This window comes from Heptranchias perlo, chromosome 22, assembly GCF_035084215.1.
Source record: "Heptranchias perlo isolate sHepPer1 chromosome 22, sHepPer1.hap1, whole genome shotgun sequence".
Classification (NCBI taxonomy): Eukaryota; Metazoa; Chordata; class Chondrichthyes; order Hexanchiformes; family Hexanchidae; genus Heptranchias; species Heptranchias perlo.
Genome location: NC_090346.1, coordinates 32,254,711 through 32,276,782, shown reverse-complemented (window position 1 = coordinate 32,276,782; position 22,072 = coordinate 32,254,711). Strand labels below are relative to the sequence as shown.

General features: G+C 41.6%; 1 protein-coding gene across 1 annotated transcript in view; it reads right to left on the bottom strand.

The window, feature by feature from the left end:
* The window catches only part of syt17 (synaptotagmin XVII), a 51,528-nt gene that overhangs the window by 12,198 nt on the left and 17,258 nt on the right, over positions 1-22,072 (bottom strand). The window contains exons 4-6 of the mRNA XM_068003060.1: positions 13,031-13,653; positions 11,098-11,218; positions 10,750-10,905 (exon numbers count right to left, since the gene is read on the bottom strand). Coding sequence (XP_067859161.1) covers positions 10,750-10,905; positions 11,098-11,218; positions 13,031-13,653 — 900 coding nt within the window. The remainder of the gene's footprint in view (positions 1-10,749; positions 10,906-11,097; positions 11,219-13,030; positions 13,654-22,072) is intronic.

Below are 22,072 nucleotides of genomic sequence, written 5' to 3'. Positions count from 1 at the left end.
TTTTTAGTGTAGGTTGCGATCCAGTGACTTCTGCTGCAAAGCATAAAAACATAAGAAATAGGAGCAGGAGTAGGCTATACAGCCCCTTGAGCCTGCTCCGCCATTCAATCAGATCATGGCTGACCTTCGACCTCAACTCCACTTTCCCGCCCGATCCCCGTATCCCTTGATCCCTAGGGTCCAAAAATCTATCCATCTCAGCCTTGAATATATTCAGTGACTCAGCAGCCACAGCCCTCTGGGGTGGAGAATTCCAAAGATTCACATCTCCAAAGCACATGGATACCAATTGAGGAAAGAAGTCAAGCTCAGCTGCAATGGCCTCCCTTCCCCCCACCCTCCACCATGATGGTCAAACAGCCTGCTGGCATACACGACCAATGGTCACATGTAAAGAATGGCCACTGTGCAAGATACTGAAGGGCCCTTAGCAACATATCTGGCACAAGGGAGCATCTTCAGGAGAGGAATGGATTTAAAGGTAAAAAATGGCAACTCCTCGCCCCACCCCAAATTAGACAAAGGCCCAATTTCTTAAAAATATTAACTTTAAGAACTTTAACTTAATGGACACTTTTAATAGGATTTGTCATGTGATTTATTTCAATACATTTTCTGAGTCCTCGTAATAAATTCATATGCTGACTTTTATAAGCCATTCTTGAAGATGTAAAATAAGAGGAATGAGATCTTACTTTGATTAAAAACTAAAAGGATTAGTCATTTTAATATTCTGCATCTGTCCGTAGTTTAATTTCAACATAAACAAAGTCTTAATGTGTGTAATTCAGAAATTGCTTTCAATAAAAGGAACTTGGACCTTTACTAACAAAATTAATTTGCACAGATTGGTTATTTTAGTAAGCCTAAATTCTTAAGAGTAATTAGCATTCTCACTCCACCTCCTTACAATACATTTATTTTAACAATGTAATGTATATAGTTTTCAACAAAAAGCATTCTGGCCATTTGGCTGGCAGCACAGGAATCTTTAACAGAAGCTGTGCCTAAAAGCTTTACCTGTCACAGAGACTTGATGTGATGGGCCTTTATAATAAACAAAGAAAATGTGCAGCCATATTTTCCTCTGCTTGCACCCATGGAGGTTAGCCTTAAAAAAGAGTGGCAAATCGAGAAACCAATGGTCTGCTTAATTTTAGCGTTATTCTCATTTTCCACTCTGACATTAACTTCGCGTGTGGCATTAGTTTACTTACCACTGCTCATTATTGCCAATTAATACTTTTATGTTAAGGGAGAATGAGAATGCAATTGCAATCTTCAGTGAGTACTACACTCCCTGTGGCGGAGTAGCTAATGATTACACTCAATTTGTTTACCACTGGCAGCTTCTAGGCACAACTTGATCCATACCTCCATCCAGCAAGTCACTGCACTGGTGTCTAGCCAAACACAATACATTGACAATCTCAAAGGAAGAAGGTTATCTACTAACTGGTGGGGTTTCCTTGTGTTTAAGATTAATCGATTATTCAGACACCATCCAGGAATGCCATTGTGCACATCAATCAAAAGGAGTTTCACTCCCTTAATGTGCAAGATGGTATATGACCACAAATTTCAGAGGTTCATTTCCCCAGGACTATCCATGATGCCTACATTCTCTGCCAATTCAATGTTACTCAGCTATTCTTAGGGGGCAGAAGGCGAGACGGTTGGCTGCAACATGATATAGACTATGCATTGGAAACTGCACATCATAATGCCTCTTCACAATTTGCACAGCTGGGCAGAGGTCCATTGTAATGAGGCCCACATCTGCATCAATATGCTAATCAAACAAATCTTTGGCAACAGCAGGACTGGACAGCGCTGACACTTACTTTATCAAAAAAAGCAGTATTTGTGTGCAAATTTTTCAGCACAAGATTATTTTAATATGTGCCAACAAGTGATGAGCAGGATGAATCTACTGTGTATGCTGCCATGGTCTTGTGGTCCTGGTGGTCCTTTTCAACCCTGTTGTGTATCCTAACGTACCTTGAAGTGCAGTGATCCTTGGGGACATCCTTGGACCCGGTAGCTATCCAATTGCCCCATCTGCTTTTGAGAATGACAAAGGACTTTCGTGTTTAGCTACAAGCAAGTCTTTTTTTTAAATCATTCTCAGAATGTAGGCTTGCTGGCAAGGCCAGCATTTATTGCCCATCCCTAGTTGCTCTTGAGAAGGTCTCCATTAACTGCTGCAGCTTGTATGGTGATGGTACTCCCACAATGCTGTTAGGTAGGGAGTTTCAGGACATTGATCCAGCGACGATGAAGGAACGACAATATATGTCCAAGTCAGAATGGTATCGTGCCCCCATGCATCTGCTGGCCTTGTCCTTCTAGGTGCTGGAGGTCGCAAGTTTGGGACCATCAGTCACAGAAGCTTCCCAACATTCAAGAGGTCATAGATGTGTTCCACTGGTACTTGTGCTAGGGTTGGTGGTTATACTGATCTGTTGCCAACATAAGCAGAAAACCTTACATACCAGCATGTGCAATGCTACCAGAAAGCATGTGCTCAAGAAATGCACTGGTCTGTTGGAGCACAGAATAATGCACCTAAATGAGCTCCTGCAATCCCTGTATAAGGGTGGTTCTAATGAATGAAAACCAGCCTCCACAGCTTCCTGCATTTTGTCTCCTAAGAGTAACACACCTGCTGGGTGATTATCCATACTGTACTTATGGTCTCACTTACTGAAGTTGATACATTATGCACCACAACTTCTGGCATGTTGTACATCAGACCTAAGGCTGATGGTGCCTTCCTGAATCACCTTACTATGTTGTTGAGGCGACTTGGGATGAGGACAACAGACTCATTCAATGCTTTCAGACCTTCCCTCATGGTGTTTGCTGGGAAGCCATATAAAGTGGATACATCAAACACATATTCCAGCATCGTCTCTTCAAAGATGGTTAATTCTCCAGCAACACCAGAAGTGGCTGGGACTTGCCTCAGCACCTGTGGGCCTTGCTAAAGATTCTCCTGATGATATCCCCTCACCAATAGTGCCTTTATCTTCAGAGTGAACCCTGCTCTACATCATTAACCTGCGAACATGTGCTCTGTGGTTTCTGTCCTACAGATTGTGAGGGGATGGGGACGGGGGTGGGAAGCTACTGCTGCTATTCATCCTGTGAGGTGCCAGCAACTGCACTTGATGACCCTTCACCTGTGAAGAGAGTATATGCACAGTATGAGTAATGGCCAGCACGAGTAATGGGAGAACATTATTATTGTATAGTCATGGTAGTACATACTGTGATGCTGTGATACTTGCCATGAAAGTATTATACTCAGCACACTCCACATATGTAGGTCTTGTCATTCCTGTATATGGTTCCAGGGGTATAGGGATATAGGTCCCCTCATCTTGGGGGGGACCTATACCCCAAAAGGTCTTGCGTCCAGTCGATTCAAATGAACAGGACACCATGATATTCTCTCAGAAACTTCTATCTTTGGTGTCACTTCTAGTTGTGTTGTATGCCAGCTTGGCCTGGAACAAGCAAAAAGTGAAGTTCTAAAAATGGTGCTGATAAAGAAACCAACACCCTTTTTTGCCTGTATGGGCAAATCAGGAATAGCACTTCAGATCAACAGAACGTGTGTCATTCATACCTGCTGTGCCAAATCATATATAGGTGTACAAACAAAGGGCATGACTAACAGTAGGTGCTTACTTATCTTATCCACATAAGGGTTCCATCTCCATTTTCTGAAACACGCCTGCCTTTATTACACAGTATGTGCTTTTACTACAAAAATGCCTATAAAATTACAGCTAGGTTGAGTTTCCACCATGTGTGCGTCTACACTATTTGTAGATCACTTGCATATTCATTTAACCTGTTTATACTACATTTGGCTCATGCTAAGATGGCAACAGGATACTTATATTACAAGGAGTTTGCAACGTATGGGCTCAAAATCCAGGTCTGTCCTTTTATTCTTCCTTTAATTACTGTTATCTTACCTTGATAGTTTTCCCAACAGTTGTTAAATTTCTTGGAGCTCCCAGCCATGTCCTGAGGGTCAGGGATAGAGTGTTCACCCTGGTGGTTAGATAACGCCAGGCATGGCGGTAGTGACTCCCATAGATCCAAAAAGATTTATCCTGTCCAGAGCAGCATCAACCAATTCAGACTGCTTTGTCAGCAAAACAAGATTTTTGTCTGCAGTATTGTGCCATATTTTACCCTGAATTGTGCTCTCCATTGCAGAGTTAACATCTGAAATTGATATTGTACTAGTCAAGTGGTTAATGGTCTACCTTTCAACTGTTTTGATATCCATTCTTAAAATGCTGTACTCTTATATGTTTGCACTGCTAACAATATTTGACAGACTAAATATTTCAGTGTGCTGCAGTCAAGCTGAACAATTTTGCATGAAAATATTCTCGTCACAATAAGTACAGTATTTTAATAATTTGTAGAGTGACAGGTTACACTGGCTCATCGTCACGACTAAGTAGACAGCAATGCATCTATGTTCTCAATCGCCTAACACATACAAAAACAATCACTGCTGCCAACAGCAATTCCACAAGCACTGTATTTCTATTAGACACCAATAAATACGCCTCTTAAATGTTCAAATGCTCAAGAGTTCCATAGCTTCAGTAAGTTTTGTTTTGGTGTTTTTAAGTAATATGCTACTTAGGGCACAGAATTGTCACTCGGTTTATTCAGTGTACTAGCACCAATAGGAAAGATTTCAATTTGATGTGGTGTGACACGCATTCATCATCTCGAATGGTTTCCCTCCACTAGCGGCAGACCTGTAACCATCAATGGTTTATGTCCATCTCCAAATGTTCTCTCCAGACACAACATATGGAAGGTTGGCACTTGTGGTTTACTGCTAGTGTTTTTCACACTAAGTACAAAAATCTCACATCGGTGTTTACCGAATTTCACCCTGGGACACAATTCTTGTTGACTTTTAGACAAACTTTCAACAAGGTAAAGGTTAACCCTCATTTTCCAGTATGATGTTAGGTTTCAAAGTATACAGTGAAATAGGTATAACCTGTAGCATTGACAGGATTTAATAACCAGCAAAAAAGTTCAACAATATACCGTTAAAAAAAAATCAGCTTAGACTAGAGACGTCCTGTTCCACAAAGCTCAGTGCCATAACATCAGATGCATTAACATCGAATCATCGGGGCAGTTCTGGTTAACTCCCCACCTGATAGGCAAGCACTGACTGAATCATTGCAGGGAGATATGTATAGAATTGATCACTGAATAGATAAATGACATTTCTTCAGTCATGAGAAGACAAGTCAACAACTGTTGAGATGTTGTCCATTCATCTCTATTAGATGAAAGTTACGATAATTCAGCTAACCTTCAAATTACACTGGGGCAAACAAGTATTGAAGATGAGTGGAAGCACTGGTAGAATATAGGAATCCTCCAGATCTCATTTTACATGATATAAAAATCCTAGCCTCAAATGTCCTAAGGGTCTGGAGATACAAAGTCACCATTGTCTAAGTGAGTAGATTGGCCATTATCTGAGTGGGTAGGGGTGGAATTTAGATTTGAGGTTGGGATCAGATCAGCCATGATCTTATTGAATGGCGGAGCAGGCTCGAGGGGCCGATTGGCCTACTCCTGCTCCTATTTCTTATGAACACAGTTATGCCAGGTCTCTACCCATTTTACTGCCAATCAAAATATCCAGCCAATTTGGCAGCAGGCATATTTGTCTGTCGGCATATGGGCAGCTGTATTATGATGATAAACAAATAAGGGAAATATGTCATTTAATGTATTTCCCATCATTTTCACACAGGCAATGCTGTACACAACGGACACCTGCGCATCCCTGGTGCTCAGCTTTACAAAGAGCTGGGGGCAATTTAACAATTAAAAAGCCAGCTTTGGAAATGCAGTTGATTAATTGCATTACTGAAACTGGTATAATGGAGCAGCAGTAATTTTTTAAAATTTCAACATGTCCTTTGGATCATTAGGACCCATTTATACTGTGACAAGGCACCACAGTGATTTTTCTGCCCAACACCTGAGGCAGGCACCCCAACTGCACAGCCAATGGCACCAGCACCCACCCAAAATATTTAAATACCCCTCACCCTCCATTATCTTGTCCCTCCCTATCTCTGTAACCTTCTCAAATTCTAGCCTCTTGCGCATCCCTGATTTTTATCACTCCACCATTGGCGGCCGGGCCTTCAGCTGCCTAGGCCCTAAGCTCTGGAATTTCCTCCCTAAAACCTCTCTGCCTTTCTCTCGCCCCCTTTAAGACGCTCCTTAAAACCTCTCTCTTTGACCAAGCTATTGGTCACCTGTCCTAATAGCTCATGTGGCTCGATGTCAAATTATGTTTATTTATGCTCCTGTGGAGCGCCTTGGGACGTTTTACTACATTAAAAGGCACTATATAAATTCAAGTTGTTGTTGTTGAGATGGGCTGGGATTTGAGGTGCAACCATGGGGCAAGCAGAAGTTCCACCCCGATCACATCTGCTCCCACAAGCCCCAGAATCTTTGGCTCCTAAGTCCCACCCAGTAGTGGAATGAAGAAGCCCAGTTTTCAAGCTACAAAGAAAGCAAATATCGCCATGCAGACCAATGGACTGGATGAGTGAAGCCATACCAGAGTGCATTCTCTACAACACTAAAGAGATGAGTCTTTGCTATTAGTGCTCTACAAAATTGTAAGCCAGACAGCATGTAGTAGGCTATGAAACTTCACCTGTTTGCTCTCTGGCATCGTAGTACAATTTCTCCCAGACATTCTGTGCACATCCCCAGTACCCAGCATACCAAAATTACTTTCTTCCAGTTGCCACCTAATATGTCCGATAATAAAGCTAAGCGAGCTAAATCTGTTCTCACTAGAACAAAGACTAAGGGTGGGGCAGGGGGGGAGGGAATTAATTCAGGTTTCAAAATGATGAAAATCAATGGACTGGATCAGGTGAACGGAAGCAGTGGACATGATTATACTCTAAAGAAACTGAATTCTAATTTAACTGAAAGGAAAAAGGAAATGTGGGAGGAGGACTTCTTATTCAATGTGCTCCCTTTTTGTTGAAGAAATTTATACTTTTACCAGATATTTCTTCAATTTCTTTTTGAGAAAACATCAATTTTATTGCTGAATGGAGACCCTAACCTCCGAGTAGGACTTTAATCTCTTCTAGCCCTTGCTGCAGGTTGGGAAATTTACAATTCCAGCCTGTGACATGGTTTCCCAGGATTTGGCAGCTCTGAAGCTGATCTGAAATAATGTACTCTGCTGTTCGCAATGGAGCCACTTTGCGCACAGCTCAGCTAATCATTGGATAAACTTGTTGAACTAAAGGGGGAACAATCTTACTTTGTGTTCAGGAAATTTTTTAAGTGCAGCCTTTTTACACATTCATGCCAGCTTATATAATATCCAGAGTCTGCTCATCCTGCTCAATACTGCCTTTATTCCATTTAGAGAAATCATGACCTACTAAACTACAATAGTTTTCCATTCATCATACTCCTATTATTTTCAACTAACTTTTTACAAAATCTTTTGATTAGTCTTACTTCAATTGATGAATAAATAGAACAATGTTTGATCTAGACAAAGACTTTTTGTATCAAGCATTTGTTCACGGCAAATAAAGGATTACAACCAACGCAAAAGTGCAATTTAGTGATCAGCAAAAATCAGGCCCCGAGTGTGCCAACATCCTACTTGAAGTAATAAAAGAATCAAAGACTTTTGCACTGAATCTGTGATATGAACTATGCTCCTAGGTTTTGTTTATATTTCCTTCAATACTTAATATTTTATCAATAATAAAATGGATTGCTGTCATAAATGTGGAAGATCCAAAGTGATAGTAAGTTTAAAAAATGCATTTTTAAAATGTAAAATATGAGTGCTCCTGCACCTCAGTAATTTACTCCTTGGCACTACTGAGAAACAGGTGGCTTTATATCTGTTAACACCAACAATTTACAATATGCATATTTAAATACCAAGTACTGATGAATTCATAAAACAAAATCGGCCTTCAGAAGTTACTGAGTTCAACACCATGAGCGAGTCGATTTAACATCAGTAGAAACAGTCATTAATGCTTAGCAATCTTAGCCTGGTAATTATGCAATGTGATGTTATCATAGCAACACTTAGTATGATCACATCAAACTCCTTTGTCTACTATTTTAACAAAGGCATCAATCAGTTTAACACATAGCCACATCAGAATTTTTCTGAAGCAATGCACCTATACTGCATAGTATTTGAATCAATGGGGTTTCCCAAATACTTGTCCATCATAGTGTGCAAAACGTGAATGTTTCATTGGAGCTCCAACAAACTCTCGTTGAAGATGAGTCTACTAACCGCCATATCTCTGTTTAAACCTTGGGCCTAGGATACCTGTGACCTTTCAGTAACTTGTCCAATGCACCCCCAACCACTGGAGGTACTACATCCTCCATGCTTAATGATTGCTCAGATGCTGTTGGTACAATAAATTATGGAGGTGAAAGTACCTCTGTATCTGCACTGATGCCTGGTATAGTTGTGTTGGATATATGCATAGTTTCTGGTGGAGTGTGTGGTGTAGCAGTGCTTTCCAGGTTCTTCTGTAAAGAGAAAAAAGGATAGATATAAGTAAGGCACCATTGAGTGGTAAGTCACAGTCAGAAGTATTTCTAATGTGTAGGTACTGAAAGACAGTTAATGTTGCATTTAAAGCAAGCTTTATCATAGATAATATGTTTTCCAACAATTTTTTTTAAGCTGAGTTTAATATCCATTAAGTTGTGGTAGACAACATCACATGGAGGGGAACATACTTACTGGCAGATAGCCCCCAGGTCTCTGTAGATTCTGTTAAAATTCATAGATCTTGTAGCCCATCAACTGGTCAAACGTGTTCATCCTTGGCAGGCAGGGAAATTATGGCTTTTGATTCGTGGTATTTCTGACATCAGGGAACATTTTCACTTACATTGAATTACATTGAGTCTACAGCACAAAAACAGGCCATTTGGCCAGACTGGTCTATGCCAGCGTTTATGCTCCACATGAGCCTCCTCCCACACTTCTTTCCAGGTTCTTTGCATTGCAGAGATGGCATTCATCCAACTGATGATCTTGTCACAGGCCTGGATTGTGGATTGGGGTTTGTGCTCCAGAGCTGAAAACTGCCACCTTCCTGGCCAATACTTCCTGCATAATGAAGGACACTTCAGTGTCAATGATGTTGTGAGCTATACCCTCTGAAGTTTCCAATCAACACATCTAGATTAGTAGGCAGTTTTTTTTCCCTTATAAAAGAGTCAACAGGATCATTTCCTACTTACTAAGGTGTTAAATTGTGATTATCACGGCTGAGCTCTGATTAATCTCCAGAATGCCAGCTATCATGCAATTTCTGGATTCCTGAGTGTTCATAAATTGAGCCATTTACACAAATGATTCCTCTGTGAAGGGTACTTGACAGATAACACTGGAAACTCATTTCCATTGTTGCTTAAAGCTGTGGTAACTCTGTTCTCTAGTTGTTAACTGTAAACAATTTTACAACACCAAGTTATAGTCCAGCAATTTTATTTTAAATTCACAAGCTTTCAGAGGCTACCTCCTTCCTCAGGTGAACGATGTGAAAGTTGTTAACATAAGTGATTTACTTAACCAGTTAAAGTGCTGCTAATCACTGGGGTCTATTGATGCAGGCAGGAAAAGTGGAGAAGATGTGAAACATAATTTAGTTACTGTTGTTTTGGCGAGGAAATAATAGGGTCTGAAGGCATGATTTGCATAGTTGATTCACAGGTGCTTTTGTTGGTAAGCAAATTTGTAAATGTTAGCTCTGATCTGCTATAATATTCTTTTTATATTTTTCTTGGAAACTATTAATTAGAAGCTATTTACTGATTCAGTCCTTCTAAATTACAAAATCATACTTGATCTGATTTATTTAAACATGTATTTTAGCACTACCAGAACTATTAGAGCTTACAAAAGTACCAAATTAAAATAAAATATAGTAAATATAATTATGTGCACAAGAAGCAAATGGTATTGAATAATATACTATAATAGTGTTTTCCAATTTTTCACCTTTTATGCTTATTATATTTCAATAGATAAAATTACATTATTTTTAAAATGACAAGAGGTAGGCTCAAGCAGGAAAAGGCACTACCCAGTCTAGCAATAATCCATATGGGCCATAAAGTCACAAGTTCCATTCCTGGTTTGCACTGTGTTAGCTGATCTCAACTAGAGCAGCAATTGGAGTGCTACAGTTGACGGCAGTACCCCAAGTTAGAAAGGAGAAAACTAAAGCACAATTCCTGCACCTGATCATTATCCAGTCATAATCCTGCTGGAAAGCATGCACGTGTGGATGCCCCTATGAGTGGGTTCAAGTGCGATGCCCTCCATGGTAAAATAGTCTGCCACCGCGCACGGTCGAGGCTTATTAAAGAAGGTCGGCCACTTGGGGCAAAGCGCCCGAGGCCTGCTGGCACCTGTGGAAGTGTATTTCATCAAAAGTCAATCTTTAAGGAGAGAATGAGAGAAAATTGAAATTATATATATATATTTTTAAATAATATATATCCAACTAATTGGTTTTCTTTAGTGGGAAGCTTTGGGGGAAAACTGACAAATGGGTTGGTATTTTTAACCAATTGACGATTCTCATTTGAATATTAATTATCTGAGAATCAAAGATGAATACTGTGTGGTCTTACCTGTAAACACTAAGCTGATATCTTCCAATTCTTCTGATGGAACTTTGAAACTAAAGGATTCATTGTAGAATGGGTCTATGGTGCCTTTCATGCAAGATGTCTTTTTTGTTTTTACCAGTTTTAATCCATGCACCAGTTGAACTTTAACAAATGGATCTATTAAAGTTTAAATGCAGAACACGGTTAACATAGTTATAAGCCATAATGTCTCACATTAAACATATAATGAGCTCTAATTGATAACTTGCTTTATGTGTATTATTTGCCTTACAACAGACTTAAATACCAAACCCTTACCAGTTTATTATATAACAGTCCCCATTAAATATTAATATAACTCTTCTTTACCTGATCCTTGGCACATATCTGTCTGAAGGAGTTGTTTTGCCCTAATAATATCCACATTTAGTCTTCCTGCACTTGGCAAATAATTAAGAGAGATCAATAGTTCCCCTAGTTCAACTTCATTCTATAAGAAAACAGTGTTGAATTAGAATACAGAATATTTGTACTTATGGATATAATAAATAAACATACTTAGGAACAGCTTGGTTTCACATTTAGGATATGAAACATTTGCATTAACAGATTTTTTTATTCACAGCCACATATTCACTCTCATGCATATTCATATGTGATAGCTAATAAGTTTCTGTTGGAATCAAAGTTACTTGTACGGTTTCCCGCACAACATTTTATCTGGTAACAGAAAGGTGCATCTTTAACTTCAAATTTCATAACATTCGGCATGTTTTGAATACCACTCTGGAGTTGTATCCTGCACCGCGCAATTCCATATAAATGAACTGTTTTGCGTGACCAGATATCTTTCTGAAAGATATTGGAGCCAAAAAGTCATCGGCTGCCCAAGAGGCTGCAAGCCATTCTCCAAATGCTCCCACAATTATTTAAATAGGCCCGATCCCAGAAACATGGCCAGGGTCAGGGCTGTGTCCTTACATAGGGTGGAAGTCCACTCTACTGCACTTTGTTTTGTTCTTGGGATGTGGGTGATGATGATGAGGCAGCATTTATTGTACATCCTGAGTTTCCCTGAGAAGGTGGTGGTGAACCTTCTTTAGTGATTTTTTTTTAAACATAGAATCACATAGAATGTACAGAGTCAGTGAAACAGGCCATTTGGCCCAACCGGTCTATGCCGGTATTTATGTTCCACAGGAGCCTCCTCTTGCCCCTCTTCATCTAACCCCATCAGCATAATCTTCTATTACTTTCTCCCTCGTGTTTATCTAGCTTCCCCTTAAATGCATCTATGATGCATCTTCATTTTTACAATGAAGAGTTAGGACTAAAGCCACATATATTGCAGGCCAAGTAAGGATGCCAAGATCCTTTTCTTGAAGGACATTTGTGAACCAAATGGATTTTTATGACAAAACAGCAGCTTTCTCAGTGATTCGTCTTGATGCTAGCCCACAAATTGCAATATTTATTGAAGTCGCTTTCACAGTTTGCCATGGTGTGATTTAAGTTCACGATATCTGGTTTGCTAGTCCAGCACCATAACAACTACACGGTTACACCCTGTTATGGCTAAGTAGAAGATGCAATCTAATTTCTTGTGTATCACGTGTCATCAATATATATGAGTGCATTATTCTGCTCATGTGCAGAATCAAAAACATACTTAAAGGATAATTTCATATCACATGTTTCAAAAACTTTTTTTAAAGTAACAAATTGAATAAAATGTTGTTGACTTCTACAGTGAACTGTTTTAACAATATTATTAGTCATAGCCCCGCAAAGGGAGTTGAAGAAACTCACTATTTGTTCGAGGACGTTATACTATAAATAACCACACGTAAGCCGGAATCTTCTGCTCAGCCATTACTTGATGTAATGGGGCTTCTAGCCCCCACAAGGATGTGCCCCTCACAGTAGCTAAGTTTCCGGGACAGGTTCATTTAAATAATTTTGGTAACCTTCCAGACTTTGCCCAGGAATCTGCCTGGGAACAGTCGGAGAATGACTATGGTGGGCCTCAGAGGTCAGATGCAGCATTGCATGGCCAGTGGATTCTGAGGCAGCTAAGGAGGACGAGAATTCTTTTTTAAAAATTTGTATCGTGTTGGGGGAGTTAAATCAATTCAACTTCCTTCAAGAGATTTAACTTTAAATTGCCCCTCCGCTGCCCATAGCAACTCCAGGGATGCAGAGGTGTCCCTGATGCTTAATGGTACTAAGGTGCCAATGACAGGAAATACATTGGAACTCAAGTGGAAATCGAGGCCATAATAGAATCTAATGAATATATTACCTGAGAGCTTGGAATTAGTGCCTTCCACCAATGACCACCTTTTACAAGGTCAACTTCACTTAAGGACATTGCAACTTTTCCAATGACACAATGACGTGAAAACTTATCAAAGTCAACAACCGTTAAAAGGAGAGTCCTTCTTTGAGCTTCTAAGAATGGAATTTCGAAAGTATATCGCTCCTCAAAAACCGGGTTCTGAGTTTTGCGTTTAACACCCGTTTGCCTTGAGTTCTTCTGATCTGGTAAGAGACACATTTTAACGTATGGATTTGAATGGGCCATATCTTGTCTGGAACCGTCATATGAGATCGGGGGAGGAAGATCTCTGGCTTCAATCACTCGCACTATTAAGTAATTATGCAGGAGATCATACTGAGTGCTGAAATGGAGCATGCCAAGCTGATATTTGGACAGAATCTCTTCATCAGTTAAAGAGTCTACATCATCACTGCTCGAATCAACAGAGTAGAGCCGAGGCTCGAATTTTCGGAAGTAGTCCTCAAGCATGTAGGGTTTTCGGAATACATTTGGTTGAACTATTTCCTTCTTAGATCCTATTGCCCAAAACTCAATAGGTTTGATATCAACTAGTGGGGAGCTTGGTCGTCTGATGGCCTCTAGATCTGCAAAATTGGGAATTCAAACAAGAAAAGTGAGTAGTGTTATAGAAAAGCAAACTATTGGAACTGAGAAAATATGTGCCTTGCTGCACTAAGTAAACTGTCTACAAAATTGTCCAACTGTTTGAAGATATCCACATTCCTAGTTTTGAGATTTGCATTGGCCCGGAATTGGCTGAAAACTCGAGCCATTATGACATACGCCATTATTCTAGCGCAGAAGTTCCAAGAAATTATAGCGCAAGTGGTTTACACCATACCATAATTACCTGGGACTTTTATGCCACTCCGTTGCTATCCCTCACCAGAAACATCCAGAAGGTAATTATCATAGCTCTGCCCCCATTAAAGTCAACGCCGGTTGCGAATTTGCTGCATTTAAGCCACTGATACTTAGACTGAAAAATAATGGCACTGGAAACCTGGCAGCAGCGTGATTTATGGACTTGTATTTGAGAAAATATATTTGAGGAAGCAGATTGTTTTATTTCCGAGACTTTGGGAGTCTTTGCGGAGCTCAGCACAGACCACTCATGAACTCTTGCCTATTGTCCCAAATTAGCAGGTGATGAACATTATTGGGAAACAATCTAAGCAATCCAGACCTTTCACTTAATCAATGCAAAGCTATCGAGTTGGGAAATAGCCTGATCCTTTGTGAAATATATTCACGTCTTCTAACTCCACGAACCCAAGAAAAACCCTGACCACAGACAGCCACTTTTATACTAGCGGCCACTTAAAACGCTGCCCTTAAAGAGATGGTAGCCTTATATTATACAACCCGATGCACAGACAAAAATACCTGGAATTAAAAGTCTGCACAAATAAATAATTGTTTTCATTATAGTTTTAAAAAATCTGATAAATAATTTTCATCGCGGTGGTGTGCATCCAATTTCAAGAAAACACAAACATATGTCATATCTAAATGAATAGAGATACAAAATAACTTAGCAGCAAAATTGAATTATTTATCTCTTTAAAATGTTATCCACAACTAAATTTAAGCGATACATTTCTAATTACTAAAGCTGAAGATGTGAGGATGGAATAAAATTAGCAGTAATTGCTAATCTGTTAACTATATGGTCCTTTCGATCAACGGTAAATTAGCTTTAACAAAGCCTGTATAGCAAACAGATTTAAATAAGACAGCTCAACCTCCCCTTAACGCCTTTTCCATTGTCAATGTTGATGCTGTAAAGCTGGATGTGTTCAGCAGCTTTTGACAGCCCAGTGAGCTTTGCTGTTGAGTTGAAAGATAAATCGTTAATGCACGGTTAGCGGCAGGGTCAATACATAGGCCAATGGCTGTGCCGCTGCTGATTTGCTGTTAGCTCGCTGTGGTGTATTCTAATCAGTTCTCCAGCATATTTTGGTGTAAATTCGCCACTGGTGGATGGGGGAGCACAATGGTCCAACTTGTAGTGTTTAACGTCAATATTGGCGTTGCAGCAAATTCCAGGCCTTAATTTTACAGTTTTTACCTTTAATATTAAAGTACACATTTAATACTGTATACCTTTTATTGCAAATCATGACTCAGTTCTTTCAGCTCATTTGAAAATTCCTAATTCAAAATTAATTTTGTCACGTATATGTAGGATAACATACAGTTGCAGTGTCTTGCAAGGCATTAATATACCAAAAGCAGCATAAGCCATAAGAGCTCTGGTTGTGTAACTGCCATGGTATGCAGTCAGAGTATGGTGTTGCTTATAGTATATGGAAATATAAAGACATCTAGGGGGAGAAACTGGATAGGGCCCATTTTTGGGCAGGAGTAGCACGATCCGCTATTATCTGCTCAATGGTCCCTGTGCAGGCAGGACGAGATTTTCGTCAGGCCTGAGGACTCACCTGCAATCTGCGTTGGAAATCAGCGTTGAACGAGGATTCCATGCAATTTCCACTTTCCACCAGCAGGGGGAAGCTCCAATCTCTTAAAGGCAGGTTGTCTGTTAGAAATCTCTTAAAGGTAGCTGGAACCTGTTATTTGCTGAATATAACAGCCTGCTGTCTGCACGGACATCGTAAATGTAAAGCACAGATGCAGGTCCCATCCTTATTTTTACATTCTGATGAGTTATGTTAAAACATTGAATAAAGATTGCGCACCACTAAATCCCACATCCTCCAATCTGCATGCCAGACCTCATCAATCTGCCGATCTGAGACTCCATGCACCAAGATTCTCTGCACCAGAAGCCTTGGTGCAAGAGGTGGACAGAAGGAGGAACATCCTATATCTGCAGGGAGGGGGGGTGGAGCAAGAGGCCCTCCAGACATACACCCAAAAGGTAGTGGGAGGCAGTAGGGGATGAAATCAATGCCAGACGCACAGCATCATTAACATGGATGCAGTACAGGATGAAGTTCAATGCTTTGACATGAGTGGTCAAGGTGAGTGAGGTCAACTGTCAAGTGGCGTCTCCTACCAACTACACCACTAGCTGCATCTGCTGCTCCATCCACTACACCCCCCATCCCCCACATACCAACAAACTGTTTCCATCAGTACTCAACCCTCTCACCCTTACACATTACCACTGTTGCAAGCCGCCCACCCACAACTCACGGGCCACACACACTGGCAGCTATTCAACCATGATAGGCACATCACCCAGACACACGTCCCGCTTTCTTGAGGGAGAAGCTGGCACATAGCAGGAGGCAGCAAGTGGCGGTGGCATTTAGCCCCTTGAGCCTGTTCCACCATTCGATCAGATCAGGGTGGACCTGTGACCTAACTCCATATACCCGCCTTAGCCCCATATCCGTTAATACCTTTGGTTCACAGAAATCTATCAATCTCAGATTTAGAATTCTCAATTGAGCTCGCATCAACTGCCGTTTGCAGAAGTGAGTTTCAAACTTCTCCCACCTTTTGCGCGTAGAAGCATTTCCTAACTTCACTCCTGCACGTGCTGGCTGTAAATGTTAGGCTATGTCCCCGCGTCCTAGTATTCAAGTGTAGCAGACCTCCAAAAACAGTTACAAATGTCTCGGCAGCCAGAAGCAATAATCCAGCCACTAACCTGTAAATCTTGCATGGTCCCTTTAAATAGCGCCAGTCGGGGGATCCTCCAGGCACTCTAAGAAACGTTCAGATGGTCGGGCTTAAGACTGTGTGTTGAGTTGAGCGTTAGACACCATTTTGGGACTTATCACTTTAAAATCAGCGTTGTACACTGATTGAAGCCATTTTATCCCTACTTCACATGATTCCAGCGTTCGTTATCTGCGCCTGCGCCAATTCCTATACCAAGATGGCGTCTGGCACACATCACACTGGAAACGTGTGTGCGCATCCAAGACGCCATCTTGGATGTCGAAACAACAGGCGCTACACGGCCTAACTTATCGCCCCTAACCTTTTATTGTGATCAATCTATACTTCCTCATTTTTGTTTCTTCTTTGCTAATGGAGTGTCATAGCATACGAAGAACGATATTTTGATCTCGCTTGTGTACTGTTTGATTAGGCCACAAGTGATCTTACACCAGGTAATTACGTCACAAATGATATTTAGGGTTTATTTTACTAAATGATACAGCAAGTACAAAAATCATAAAAATTCATTAGGAGACATTACTTTTTGGTTTAATTGGGCAGCATCAGCTATTGTTGACTATTTAGTTTTGCCTTTAAATAATATCAAGTAAATTATAGCATCAATAATCTGATGGCAGAAGTCCAATGGGCTGAAGCTCAGTGGGCACCCATGCCTTCTGTTATCGGATACGGAGGCCAGAGGCCTCCAATTTGCCCAGTACGGGCAACCAGCACAAAAAGCATTGGAACCCTGCACACAGGATATACTCAAGGCTCATTAGGTCTTTAAAAACTGTTAAAAATTAGGGGCGCCTTATAAGGCAACTGGAGTGCCCGAGCAACCCTCCACCCTTGCGACACCCATTTGGAATGGGCACTGAAGGGTAAGTCCCAGTTTTTCCTGGCACTAAACAGGCAGACAGTAACCCTTCACTGGCTGCTGCCACAGAAAATTCTGGCCCTGGTGTTCTGGGTGCATCTGGGGCATGGTCAGCTGGTTTCTGCACAGGCACAGAGTGCTTGAATGGCACTAGGGTCAGCGGAGGTCGTATTATCAGCTCCGTATGTTCAATATTCAGATACAAAAAAAACCTGCACTTTCTTTATTGCGATGAACCTGCTTGTAATTGATTTTTGAAAATTAGTGAGAAAAAGATGGCAATTGGTAGCAAAAAAATAACGGAACGTGCTTTCAGATGTGTGGTAGATGATGCAGCACATTGGAGCATCAACATTAAGTGCCATGGAGTGGTGGAGCGTTGATTCTGCACATGACAAATACCCAATTTTAGCCAAGCCACCTTTAGTAAGTTGTAAACAATTTTACAACACCAAGTTATAGTCCAGCAATTTTATTTTAAATTCACAAGCTTTCGGAGGCTTCCTCCTTCGTCAGGTGAACGATGTGAAACATCATGACCTCCACATCATGACCTTTAGTAAGCACTAAGAGTAGATCAGATTTCTATACACAACGGGACAGGAGCACCACAGAGCCATTCCAGACTGTTCGCTCTTGCCTCCTAATGGTCAGTTTCGGAGCAGCTGTGACAGAGCTCTGGGCCATGATTTTAGCATGGCGGTGGGAAGTCAGCGGGTGGGTGGATTTGCGCGTGGGGAACCCGGAGGTAAAGTGAGCGCGTTTAAACCTGCGATTATATCTCGATTGCAGGCAATTAACTTTGCTTCCGGGTTTTGTGTCTCCAAGCTGCGCAGCGGGCCTACTGCGCACCTGAATGACGTGATTTAAAGCCCACTATTTAAAGGGCCAGTCCAAGAATGGATTTTGAAGGAGAAAGGAGAAATATAGAGTCCAAGAAAACAAAAGCTGCGCCTAGATTTAATGATGTCTCCCTGGATGTACTGCTGGCTGCAGTGAGAGTCAGGAGGGGGGTAATGTTTCCAATGGATGGCAGGAAGAAACCTGGCTCTGTAACTAGAAATGCTTGGCTGGAGGTGGCAGAAGAGGTGAGCAACATGAGCACGGTGCCCAGGTCTTGGGTTCAGTGCAGGAAGCGTTTTAATGACCTAACCAGGTCAGGAAAAGTGATACATCCTGTTTTATTCAACACCTCCCACCACCACCCACCGCCCCGCCCCGCCCCTGTCACTCTGTTAGCACACCTACCCCATCATATAACTCCTCACACCCACTTAAGTATCAGCAGCAGCAACTATCCTTCACTTTCTAGGCACTTCCTCAACTGCCTGTTTATTCACTCACCAATGCCACTCACCCCAGTCCTAAAGCAATGTGATACATCTGTCTGATAGTCACCCTCTGATGCATCTCTTTCATGGTCAGCCTCACCCAAAGCAATGCATTCAGCGGGTGAATACACCATCATAAGTCGCTCACAGGTCTGTTCTTTCTCCCCTTGTAGGAGAAAAAAAGCGCAAAATGCAAAGGGGAGGAGCAGAACTGGAGGTGGCCCACCACATAATGGAGGTGACAGATGTGGAGGAGGAGGCCATGGAAATAAGCCGAACTGTCACATGCCTATCCATCAGAAATGGAGAGACTGGCAACCTGCAGATAGCTGGTGACAGAACTTTAACATCTTTCACACACATGATGAATTGATTTTATCAATGATGTAACTGTGCCAGACTTAAGTATGATCATTGGAAAGATTGTCACTTTTGCGATAAATCATTAATATAGCTTTCTGTTGACTTCCAGGGCCTTCATGAGGAATTAGCACAAATGGAAGACATCGATTCCTCAGAGGAGCTCATTCCTTCTGAGGGTGCACCGTCACAGGGCATCCAGCCGTGCACCAGCGCAGATACTCGCACTTCAGTGGGTCCTATTAGACAGTTAGTTCAGTTGTCACCTGGTGATTCACCACTCACAAGTGAGCACGAGCAGACACTGGTAGCAGGGGCAGCTGTGGAGAGTCTGCATCGGTGGGCGTACTCCTCTCCAAGCTCTGCTCAGCTGGACACAGATGCTGAACCCCAGGGGCCATCATTGAGAAGGAGAACAACAGAGGTGCAGCAGCAACTTTGCGAGGTAATGGAAAAAGTGACACACACACTCTCCACAATAGCAGAGAGGATGGAGGAGTCCAACTCACTCGCTAGTGGATTGGTGGCGAGGGAAGTGCGAGAATGTCTGCGCTGGAGAGAACTTCAAGCACGTCTCTCAAATAAGTCTATGCAGGCCATGACAAAGACTGTGCGGACTCTGAATGCCAACATGTCTGCCGCCTTAAACAAGCAGACAGATACGTTACCCGTGGCCTTACAACGCGGCACATCTGCTCATCAGCCTGCTGGCCAGCAGAGTGGTGGGAGTGATGTTGCGCTGGCCCGGGAGAGGGATGATGGCGAAAGAGGACATAGAAGTAGGGACTTCACTCAAAGCCATGTCTCACCCGTTGCCTCCTCCTCAACCAGTATCCTCTCCCCCATGGCTGAGTCTGCCCCAGCAGATGTGGACCAGTCATTGGCAGGGGCTTCACGGGCTCCAAAACCCAGATGGCGTAGGCCAAAAGCATCTTAGCAGTCAGGGCAGGGATCTGAGCAACTTGCCAATACATCTGTTGAAGCCACAGGAGATGCACCACATAGAAGCGGTAGAAAGAGAAAGGCTAAGCAATTGTAATTCACCAAGGGTATGCACAAGGGTATTTGACGAGCTGTCATGTTATTAATTTACATTTTATATGTTATGGTGCATTATCATTATCACCACCACTGCCACGTCTTGGCCATTATTGAGTCCCATTTGTGAATTCGCCTTTTCATGTGTTTCATCACGCATGCCAAGACATGATGCCACCCATTGGGTGCGTGCACAACGGGTGTTGCAAGACCTATAATATTGCGAAGAAGAGTAGTAAGACTGAGGATTGGGAGAGTTTTAGAACCCAGCAAAGGATGACCAAAAAAAACGATAAAAAGGGAGAAAATGGAATATGAAAGTAAACTAGCAAGAAATATAAAAACAGATTGTAAGAGCTTTTACAGGTATGTATAAAGGAAGAGAGTAGCAAAAGTAAACGTTGGTCCCTTAGAGGCTGAGACAGGAGAAATTATAAAATAGGGAATAAGGAAATGGCAGAGACATTAAGCAAATATTTTGAATCTGTCTTCACTGTAGAAGACACAAAAAGCATACCAGAAAGATTGGTAAAGTATTTGATAAAGTCCCACATAAGAGACTATTAGCTAAGATAGAAGCCCATAGAATTGAGGGAAAAGTACGGACTTGGTTAGGAAGTTGGCGGAACGAAAGGCGACAGAGAGTAAGGATAATGGGTAGGTACTCACATTGGCAGGATGTGACAAGTGGAGTCCCAAAGGGATCCGTCTTGGGGCCTCAATTATTCACAATATTTATTAACGGCTTAGATGAAGGCATAGAAAGTCTCATATCTAAGTTTGCCAATGACACAAAGATTGGTGGCATTGTAAGCAGTGTTGATGAAAACATAAAATTACAGAGGGATATTGATAGATTAGGTGAATGGAATTCAATGTAGGCAAATGTGAGGTCATCCACTTTGGACCAAAGGAGGATAGAACAGGGTACTTTCTAAATGGTAAAAAGTTAAGAACAGTGGATGTCCAAAGGGACTTAGGGGTTCAGGTACATAGATCATTGAAGTGTCATGAACAGGTGCAGAAAATAATCAATAAGGCTAATGGGATGCTGGCCTTCATATCTAGAGGACTAGAGTACAAGGAGGCAGAAGTTATGCTGCAGCTATACAAAACCCTGGTTAGACCGCTCCTGGAGTACTGTGAGCAGTTCTGGGCACCGTACCTTCGGAAGGACATATTGGCCTTGGAGGGAATGCAGCGTAGGTTTACTAGAATGATACCTGGACTTCAAGGGTTAAGTTACGAGGAGAGATTACACAAATTGGGGTTGTATTCTCTAGAGTTTAGAAGGTTAAGGGGTGATCTGATCGAAGTTTAAGATATTAAGGGGAACAGATAGGGTGGATAGAGAGAAATTATTTCCGCTGGTTGGGGATTCCAGGACTAGAGGGCAGAGTCTAAAAATTAGAGCCAGACCTTTCAGTAGTGAGATTAGAAAACATTTCTACACACAAAGGGTGGTAGAAGTTTGGAACTCTCTTCTGCAAATGGCAATTGATGCTAGCTCAATTGCTAATTTTAAATCTGAGATAGATAGCTTTTTGCCAACCAAAGGTATTAAGGGATATTTGCCAAAGGCAGGTATATGGAGTTAGATCACAGATCAGCCATGATCTTATCAAATGGTGGAGCGGGCTCGAGGGGCTGAATGGCCTACTCCTGTTCCTATGTTCCTCTTGGGGAACCAAGGGGCTAATGAGAGTGAGGAACTTAAAGTAATTAATATCAATAGAGAAAAAGTACTAGAGAAAT